At 40.7% G+C, this 10,692-nt stretch overlaps 1 protein-coding gene and 1 non-coding gene across 3 annotated transcripts; both read left to right on the forward strand.

Annotated features, from left to right (window-relative positions):
- The first annotated feature begins 1,984 nt into the window (after positions 1-1,984).
- Positions 1,985-2,056, forward strand: trnaq-cug (transfer RNA glutamine (anticodon CUG)). The gene has a single exon. It is a non-coding gene; the product is annotated as a tRNA-Gln (tRNA).
- Positions 2,057-2,451: 395 nt separating this feature from the next.
- trnau1apb (tRNA selenocysteine 1 associated protein 1b) lies at positions 2,452-10,692 on the forward strand. Of its 2 annotated transcripts, none has more exons than XM_030752676.1 (9): positions 2,452-2,606; positions 3,801-3,898; positions 4,455-4,554; positions 5,376-5,428; positions 6,639-6,767; positions 7,244-7,360; positions 8,764-9,067; positions 9,561-9,606; positions 9,705-10,692. In XM_030752676.1, exons 1-9 carry the CDS (start codon positions 2,568-2,570, stop codon positions 9,839-9,841), a joined length of 1,023 nt encoding a protein of 340 aa, XP_030608536.1. In that variant the 5' UTR covers positions 2,452-2,567; the 3' UTR covers positions 9,842-10,692. The 2 variants fall into 2 exon arrangements, with proteins under 2 accessions (XP_030608536.1, XP_030608537.1); XM_030752677.1 differs by having other exon boundaries at positions 9,564-9,606.

Raw genomic sequence — 10,692 nt, forward strand, 5'->3', positions numbered from 1 at the left:
AAGACGTTTTTTTTTTCCAAATAGCCAGAAATTGCAATTAAATTCCCAGACTTCTGTTTGATAAGGTAGCACGGACTCCTTGCCTTAATTGTATGTGAACCAGTCGTGATCATGTTTATTACACATTTATTATGAACCACAAAAACCCTGGAAGTTCATGTGTGAAAGTGGCTCAATGTCTGCAAGTGATGCCACTTGCATCAGAATTAGTTGGTTCTACAGGACTTAAAAGTTTTGATTAAAAAAATTTGTGAAATTTTGAAGAGGAGAAAAGTGAGGTTCGAGCCTCGTTGCCTTCTGCTCGTGGCTACTACAGCTCCTGGCTTACCACCCACATTTCCTTACTGCCACAGGAGTTGCAACTGTAGGCACCAGTTTTTCATAAGGAAAATCAGTGTTCTACAGTTCAGCGAGAGTGCGGGGCTAGATTTGTGGCCTATTTTAATGCATAGAAGTGAATCTGCTTTACTCGCCACACCTGAAACCTTTGCATAATTGGTGTATTAATTCCTAGTTCCTTGAGCACAGTGGAACGACTATGGCAGCTTTAGTGAGTCACAGTCTCCCGCTCCTGTCAGACACTTGCAGAAACAATCATCAGTTTACAGAATCTTACCAAATCTAATGTTTACCAGAGTCTTTACATTCTGATGCGATTCATTCAAGGACTTCAGATGAAAAATGTGTAAACCAGTGTTTACACTGCTGGCCAGGGGTGGGAATTTGAATGCAGTATACACTTGTTACCCAGCTTGAATTTATAGTTATTTCATTTTCTGTGTGTGTAATGAACTGTTACAGACCTCACTGTCAGCCTCTCCCTACTTCTCAAGCAAGGGTGGGCTCAGCTCATCTGTGGTTCACACAAGGAATTCCCATTTTGATTCAAAACAATGGAAAATATTTGACTTCAGCTAATAACAAATGACTTACGAGTGAAGTGAAGCAGAAATGAGTTGGGTAACCACTTCAGTTTAATGGTTTTAAATACTGTGTCTTCTGTGGTTCTCTCACACCTGTTAAACCGTTATGGCTACAGTCATGCAGAGGTCAAAACCAGCCACTCGTCCTGCCTCTAACCAGCAGATAAGGGCAATAAGAATGAACTATATTTCTTTCACTTCAGAGGCCACTTGGCATATTTATACCTGTGTCTTCTGGGATGTTTACATGAAAGGGTGGTAGACAATAAGCTCAGAAGTGTGAAAGTTGCTGCCATTTAAAGGCTGTAAACTGAGGGCTCCTCTGTCAGATTGTTTGATGATCAGGTTGTTGTACAGCTGCTCTGTGAATCATTCATCGTTTATCTGCTGTGAATTCTCAATAAAGCATCTGTGTGCATGATGGAATGAAGTTGTGTGATCTTTGGTATTGCTGTAGCAGGCACAAAATACCACTAAAACATTTCACATACTATGTAAAAGTTTTAATAATGAGAAATTCATGCAAGAAGGCAAATATGGGATTGAGGCCTTAAATCAGTATTATCAGGGATCTTTGCACCGTCGAGCTGGTGTATATCTCTGCTTTAGTCCTTTCCTGATGGCTTGACCGGCATGTCTACCGCTGCAAACAGATGCACTGTAAGATGAGCTCTTGGTAACAAAAATATCTTTAAAGCATTACATTACATTACACACTGCCTCACAGCTGTGAGCAGGAGAATGAGCAGTGTTACTGCAGTAGCAAACATGCAGCTATCTCCTTTCACCAGAAGGTTCAGCTTCTCTGGCAGCTTTTATGAGACTGGAATTGGCCAAAATGCATACAGACAAGCCACAAAGCTTCTCGGAGACAAAACTGGAGCTTTCTGGCAAATCACACCAGGTTTATGTGCACAGACACCAAAATGAAGCACACAAAGAAAAGACAAAACTGGAAAGTATCATTCATAGAGAATATAAAGAAAAAGAAAGAAGTGTTAAGTTTGACATTTATCACCAACACTTTCCTGTTCACAGGTGATATGGTATGCGTGTGTGTTGGTTCCATGGTGTAATGGTTAGCACTCTGGACTCTGAATCCAGCGATCCGAGTTCAAATCTCGGTGGAACCTGACCTTTTTAAGTATTGCAAGTGACACCGAATAACAAACTATCAAGAAAATCCAAACGATAAATTAAAAATGCAAAACAACCATGACCAGCTACCCTGAAGTGGATGGGTGGATGAATTATTTAGACCTATGGTCTATGCCTTCCGCGTGGTGTCGAGTGAGACTCTTAATTTGAAAAACTCAGAGTAGCACATCTGCATATTGCAAGTGACACCGAATAACAAACTATCAAGAAAATCCAAACGATAAATTAAAAATGCAAAACAACCATGACCAGCTACCCTGAAGTGGATGGGTGGATGAATTATTTAGACCTATGGTCTATGCCTTCCGCGTGGTGTCGAGTGAGACTCTTAATTTGAAAAACTCAGAGTAGCACATCTGCTTACCAAGGCGGAAGCGGAACAACGAATGGACGTGTACAGTGAGACAGTGTAGAGAACTTTAACGTTAGAAAAAAAATTGCTTGTTTTACCACTGAGATATACTCCTACCCTCTTCTCTCGCATCCATGATGTTCAACAGACAGACGAGTCTCTGGATGGGTGATGTACGTTTTAAGTCTGTGTTTCTGTGTGTGGTTTTAGCTTAGCTATGCGTGCTGGTTGCTAGCTAGGTTGGGTTAAGTTAGCCAGGATAGGTAAGTTGTAAAATTGTTAAACTAAACTCTGTTACAGTGTACATAGTTTGGAGTGACTTGGTGTAGAATATTTCAATAACACCACATATTAACTATTAACGATGATGAGTCACCAAGCTACTCAAATGTCTATATTTTTTCCTCTGGCTAGGCTCCTTGTCGTAATACAGTGACCTTTAGCAAGCTATGCGAGCTAATTTTTAAAGTTCCACTATAACGCTAATATAGACTTGCAGGACGGCTATAGAAAATGTCGCACACAAAGTGATTCTCAAAACTCAAAGTTGGCATAGGCTTGAGGAAAGTTTAGAGGATCATTTTTCAGTTTGAAGACAAAGACATGGAGGCGCGCTGTGTCTAAGCTAAAAGACAGGAACGATCCCACAGCGGCAACATTGCGACTTTGTAACTTGAGCTTTGTTTCATCATTCTGGACTAGCTTTTTAACTGATAACCTGAGCATGGCGTTCAAATTATATATCGAAAGTGGTTAGAATAACTAAATAAATATCTACAACTAAACGTCGTTAATCTGTTGCGAGCTGGTATGCAGCAGCGAATACACAGGAGCACAAATACAACTGTATAACGTCTTGAAAGAACAACCACAAAGGCTACCGAGTTGTTCAGGGATGTGGGGACCGGGGGGTGGGGGGGTGTCGGACGACCGCTTGCCAGTTGTGCTGATAGTGAACAGTGGCAGCGGCAAAACGGTGAAATTCTCAGCCGGCGCAGCGCCGCTGGCCAGAACCCTGGTTGCTGTTTTTGTGATGGCTCAAAACACCCAGCCATCAGGGATTACGTTTGTGCTAGTTGCGCTTCATTTAAGTTCCGGGTGTTTTAATGTTTGCACACTGTTGCATTCTGTGGGTTTCTGGGAAATGGAAATCCCAAAGATGTTGTCTTTTGTCATTTTGTCATGAATACCCCCCCCCCCCCCCCCCCCCCCCCCCCCCCCGTTGAAAAGGATACGGAAGAAAATTGATGGATTGATGTTTTTATAACTCCGGAATTACATAACATGTCCTTGTATGTGTATTACACTGTTATAACGAAACAGAATTTAATGTGTTGCATGTGATGTTTCTTTGTGTTTGTGTATAGTTGGACCCATATATGGATGAGAACTTCATCAAGCAGGCCTTTAGTGCTATGGGAGAATCTCCATTTGGAGTCAAGATCATCACTCACAGGATAACAGGGTAGGATATATGCATCAGCCTCTGTGTCAGTGCTTAGCTGCTGAGTGTTGGCACGCCTCTGCTATAGAAAAAAAAAAGTCCTGTTTCCACCCAGCGGACCTTCAACTTTTACTCTCAGAAACTTTTTCCACAAATATTAAAAGGTTCTTTCTGACAGTGATTTCCCTGACTTTTCATTTGATTCACCTTCTATCTCACTTTACTACAACCACTTTCTCTCCCTCTCACTGTCTTGCTGAACTTTACATGTGGGAACAAGTTTGAATGTTGTAGTTACAAACTTGAATTTTCACTGGCTGGGTTGGGAGGAGCAGCTGGTCTCTGTGCAGGTCCAGGGAGACCCTTCAAAGGTTTCCAGTCTGTAAGAAAAGTTCCTGCTGTGGAAACAAACTGGATATGAAATATGAATATAGTTTTGGGGCCTGAAAAGCAAAACATATATGCACTCACTGTGTAGTAAATACAGTACTAGACTTTTTTCCTCAGCGAATGTGATTTGAATTTTCTTTGTATAGGAAATCATTTGGCACTATAAGATTTCTGTCCTCTTGTGCAGTGGTTCAGCAGGGTACTGCTTTGTGGAGCTGGCAGATGAAGCAAGCGTGGAGCGGTGTGTCCAAAGACTCAACGGGAAACTGGTTCCTGGATCAAACCCGGTCAGTGCCATGGTGTAGTTGATATTTATTCATATATTTTCCTAATGTACATGTAATAATCCTTATTGTTTCATCATAAATAAAAAATGTTATTGACATGTAATACCGCCTTCCTTTTTTCAGTAGAATTATGTTATTAAACAGTACTTAATTGTTGATCTGTGGATGGTGGAGCTCCACTAGTCTTGGTCCTGCTTTGTTATAACAGAAGCAAAGTGTTAGATGCAGAGGAGCCAGTTTAACATCAGGTTGTTATTGTCTCTGTGAACACTTCAGATTTTTGTTCGATGCCACGCATCTCTTAGTGCTGTCACTATGATGATTTCACTGTCAGTTTAAGTCAGTTTTAACAAGAAACAGAAGTAGTTAAACACCACGTTAAGTGCAGCTGCGTTATACTAACTGCAGTGACGGCTAGTCCAGTTAAAAGTCTGGCGACGCAAAAAAGGCATCCCAGCTTTCAAATTTGTGGTTTGTGAAGTCGTTAGCTTTAGCTGCTTGCTCTCTGGTTTGAAATGCTTTTGGCCCTGTGGGCTGGCCAAGCTACTGGGCTCCCCTGTTCACCGGCCTGTATCTGCTGCTGAAGGTGGCTAAGAGGCTGCTTGTACATGAATGTACTTTGTTTGAAGCTGGTGAATAGAGTCTCTGGTAGGAACTAACTGAGGAATGGGCTAAAGGCTGGTCTGGGTTTTGGAGGTATGTAAACCCAAATAACAACCATAATAACTCCACTCTTTATTTCCAGCAATATCAGTGCTATACTACATGTCTTTGGTGTGTCTGCTTGGCTTAGTGTGTGTTCTTTCTCTAACTTTGTGCAGCCCCGGAAGTTTAAGCTAAACTATGCCACCTATGGGAAACGGCCAGAAGCAGGGTAAGACTTTTTTTATATTTATTTACCAGATTTTCAGGTTTAATTCAAGTGATTTAACTGTTGTTAACTGTTTAGGAATTACATTCCTTGTTTTCCTTAAATGTACTAGATTGTTGATTTGTTTTTTTTTTCTTTTTTTTTTTTTAATATATTGTTCTTTTATTCAGCCTAATAATTGCTTGTCTCACTTACATCAACATCCGGTTGGACTATATATTTAAAGTTCTAGTGAAAAGCTATGAAATGTAAGTTAAACACATGAAATCCGTTCCGGAGCCTTTATCTGTTTAATTTTTCATGGGATAATGAGGGAACAGTCCTGATCTGACCATGAAACTACTTGTCATCCAATTGTCCAATTACTTTTGAGCCTCTGAAAATGGGGAAATATTTATAAAAATCCAGTGTGGTGGTGTACAGAGGCAAAACTACAATAAAAATGTGTAATTGTCCAAAAACTTATGGACCTAACTGTATAAACACTTGCGGAGTAAGGGTGACATGCATCCTGGGAGGTCCTTCAGCAGTCTAGCCTATAGCAGCATAGCTAAACTTTGTCAAAAAGGAAAGGTTGAAGTCTCATCTGGTGTGTGTCTTCCTCCTGAATCCAAACTGGGTTCCACAGGAGAGGAGGACCCAGACAGCTGATGGCTCACCCTTTCAACCAAAGTCACTGATGGTTGCTGTGTGGCACCTTTAAAGAGTCACTCCACCTTTAAAAAAATGTTAGCGGTGCTTCCAGGTTGTGCAGGTGTTGCTTGAACAAAATATGGCAAATCATCAAATGATGGCAAACTCTTGAATATCTAAATCTCTGACCAGAACATCAGAGGTTTGGTTTGATAAGCACAGCTTTTATTCTTATGTCGATCGCTTTGTTTTGTTTTAACTGTCCATTGTGAGGTCGGCTGTGTTACAGCCACTCCTCTTAAAAGTGATGAAATGGATAATTGATTTTGATAATCTAAAACTGAACAATTGTGGTTACAAATTGTTGGTTTTACCGTTAAAAATGTGAGAAATTTTCCAGCTTGCAGTCCACTTCCAGTTTTAATACAACAATGCTATAGTGACACTTAAAGACAGTACCTTATGTGTGAGGTCTGCAGTAAAGCAGTGACGTAGTCGAAAACATTTAATCCCTTTAATCTTTATCAACATATTATCATATTTTATACTGAGTAAGAATATTTGATCCTGCTTCTTTCAGGCCTGAGTTCTCGGTTTTTGTGGGCGACTTGGCTTCTGAGATTGACGACTTCCAGCTGCATCAAGTTTTTAAGAAGTACCCTTCATGCAAAGGAGCCAAAGTAGTCACCGACCAGTATGGATACTCTAGGTATGTCACCTCATTGAGGTGCACCTAACAGCAGCAGCAGCAACAGTTTTATTCTGTTCAACAAAAAGATTCTATCTATTGCTTTAATATGATCTTTTGCGTTCTGGTATGAATGTTATAAGAGTATACAATAATATGTTTCCTGTTTTCTGTGGTGTAATAATGATTTGGATAGCAGTGCTATGGACGTTGACCATCAGTGAATCTTCATCTATTTTCGGAAAGAAAAAAAAAGGCTGAAGAAATGTTTTCTTGCCGTCTTAATGCTAAAACTATTGTTTTCCCCATATAGGCTAAGCAAGAGCAACTCACAATTCAAGTGATGCTACCTCATGTTAAAAGTAAAACAACAAGTTTCAGTTCTACCATAATAATACCCATTATATTCTGTTTCTCATTATAAGTGGCTATTAAATGCCAAGTATGGAGTGTTTGTTGGCGGTGCAAAGGAGGCGTAACTATTGTTTGACTTGCAGAGGCTACGGCTTCGTCAAGTTTGGGGAGGAGAGCGAGCAGAAGAAGGCAATCGAGGAGTGCCAGGGTACGATGCTGGGGGGGAAGCCACTCAGGCTCAGCATTGCTGTAGCAAAGAGGTAAGATGCACACTGCACACATTCTCCCAAACATAAAAATAGGCTTTAAGGAAGCAAAAGATGGAGCTTAGCTAAAAATGCACACTTTACAATTCCATCTGCCTCCAGCTCAGCCTGAATTATTTATCCTCTTGAGACCCTGCGGCCACATATGGGGACGTTACATTTTGGCTTTGCTGCACCTTATACTTGATTTGTGCTCAATAGTATTTTATACTTTAAGTCATGTTGTTTTTGCTGTGTTATGATATAAAATAATCCCAGTGTCCACATCTGAGGACATCTTTTTTTCTCACAAAAGTATGTAACAAAATACAACTTCCTGTTCAAAGAGGAAGCTTAGTGTATATATACATATCAGGTCCATCTAATCACAAATATATAGGAGAAAATTGAAAATGCATCACAAACTGGAGCTCGGGTCTCAGGAGGTTAAAGGTGCAGCAAACTTTCACACAAATGCAGTCATAGTAAAAAGAAAGTACACCCTCTTTCAGTTCTAAAGTTTTAAATGTCTGGACATAATGAAAATAATCTGGTGTTCAGCAGGTCTTAAAATTAGAAAGTACAAACTGAAATGAACAGTGGGATATTAAACGGTCATTATTATTTAACAGAAATTAAGTTAAACTGAAGAAACACCCTTACAGCTTCCAGAGGAATTAAGAGGGTGAACGAGGTGATAATAATCAAACTGACTTAATTAACTGGTCATCAGTAAGTGTGACCACGTCCATAAAAGCAGATGTTTTGGCTGTTTGTTGGTCTGAAGAGTTCATGTATTAACACAGGTCCAAGGAGGAAAAACAGCTCTGATCTCAGAGAAGCAATTCTCAATCTGGGAAGGTTATCAGTCTATTTCCAAACAATTTGAAGTCCATCTTTCCGCAGTGCTCGCTCATAGGGGGGTCGACTGATTGTGGGGTTTTCTCTGTATTATTGTAGGGTCTTTACTTACATGTAAAGCTCCTTGAGGCGACTGTTGTTGTGATCTGCTGCTGTATAAAGTAGAAAATATTGAAGACACTCGCCAATCTTTGCAGGATTGGACATCGCAGCAATTTCACCCCAAGGTCGGATAGAGAAAACCCAAGAGCTACATACAAAATTTGTGACTGTCTGGACTTTGTTCGCACCAGTGCTGATTTTAGAGGCAACACAATCTTGAGCTTTTAAATTGAGGATGTAAAGCTACACTTAAAAAAAGAGCAACTGATTATGCTTGATCACAGTGTTATTTGATGTTGAAACAGAAAATTTACTCTGAAATAAATGGGTCATTTGCTTCATTTAATCCTAATGAATTTACACCTTTAAATCCATTCAGGTTCCTCTGAGACACCTTCATTCATCAGGTAACCATCAAACTCTTCTAAAATTGTCTTCTCTTTCTCGTTTTGCAGCCAGAAGATGAGCAGCTACCATGGGGGCCAGGGCCAGAATTACCAGAGCAGCTACAACCAGACTCAGTCTGGTTACTATGGCAGCCACAGTGGCGGAAGCCAGGGTTACTACTCTCAGTGGGGGGGCTACGACCAGTACGGTGGCTACAACAATACCGGCTACAACAGCGGCTATGGCAGCGGCTACAACAGTGGCTATAACTACAACTACGGAGCGTATGGATACCCGCCGCCAGGTCACATGATGCCACCACCTCCCATGGGGATGCCACCGATGTCCACAGACATGTCAGGAGCTGTAGAGGTAAGGGGAACTTGAAGCACGAGAAACTGTGAACCTTTGCGATAGAAGAATCAGGCTCCCTCCAAAAGTTTAAGATTGTCTCATTTACATAAGGTATCGTGTGATATGAGCATGTTATATAAAGTGGTGGCAAGCTGGCTTTACTCAGAACGAGCAGAGTATACACAGCAGCTTCAGTGTAGACAGGACGTGTGAGCCTGTTGTGTTAATTCACTACTAAGTGAACAGAGGGGAAACTGTTGATCTTGACTTTCAGTTCAGGCAAACACATTCCCCACAAGTCTCTTTACAAGCGCACTCATATCTGTCATCATATATGGAGAGTAAGCTATAACATGTTCCCTGAATGCACCCGACACAACACGAACACGCGTGGATGGCACGCTGCCCGTATTTATATTCTGTTAATTGCTGCCAAGTAATTCACATCCAGTCAGTTTTCTGATTTACTGTGTTTGGGAACGTTGTGCTGATCATTGATGTCATTCTCCAGCAGAGCCACGAGGAGGCTGAAGACTTGGACGAGGATAACGCAGAAGGTAAGACTGAGCCATCACCGAGTGGGCTTATAAAACCTACGGGGGGGGGGGGTTTATTCAGAGGAATGTTTGTTTGCATTGTTTTTTTCTTTTCCCAGAGCCCATTCCCGAGTGTGACGTGGACCTGTGGAACAAAGATTTCATGCAGCGCAGCGAGGAGCTCTACGATGCCATGATGAATTGTCATTGGGAGCCTGTGGACTCTGTTGACTCCCCCATTCCCTCAATATCTTGATAACTTCTTTTTTCACCTCACCTCACCACCCCCTCACCTTTACCCTCATATAATTTTTTTAAACTCTCAGAATCTTAACACTGCATTGACACTTCCTAGAGGCCAGTTTAATTTCACCATGTCAGTTCTCACTAAGATCGACAGAACACACATGTTCCTCTTTAAACACCTAAAATGCACACAAACAGGCTGGCAACAAAACAAACAGGTCAGTGAAGTTGGTCTGAAGTTCATGTCTGACGAGGTGCTGCAGCTGACCAGCACTTAGAAGCTGTAGCACTACAAACAGAACTGTCGTGTGTCTCCATTGAATGATGTCATTGAGGAACAAACAGTGGTTATTTGATGATGTAATGACCGGCAGATGCAGATTCAGCACGGCCTCTGCTTGCAATGTTCAGATTGTCATCTGAAAACAAAAAAAAAAGGAAACCATGCCTTTATTTTTTTTTTTGCCATGTTACTTCCTGTGAGTCCAGGATGGTCATTAGAATTGTTTTGTACAGAATATCACTCTATCATTTTTTTTAAATGAAGGATTTTCCTCTTTTTTTTTTTCTGATAGATTTATGAACTTTTATAGTAAGATCTGAAAATTGAGTTCATTCCCTACAGAAAGAAAATCAACCTCAAATGTTATTTATCTGTTTTTTCAGACGAGCTCACTATCTTTCTATGTACTAGATGAATAATTCACCCTCCCAACATGTTTGAGTGCTGTGAAAACTGTGTAAGGACTTTAACAGCTGATTTGATGTCAGTCTTTAAGGCAGCATTTATTTTCTGCTCTTTGATGGCTGAAGTTTTGTATATATTCTTTCTGAAGATGTTTTATCAATAAAACAAATTAA

The sequence above is a fragment of the Archocentrus centrarchus genome, chromosome 17 (genome assembly GCF_007364275.1).
Source record: "Archocentrus centrarchus isolate MPI-CPG fArcCen1 chromosome 17, fArcCen1, whole genome shotgun sequence".
In the NCBI taxonomy this organism is placed as follows: Eukaryota; Metazoa; Chordata; class Actinopteri; order Cichliformes; family Cichlidae; genus Archocentrus; species Archocentrus centrarchus.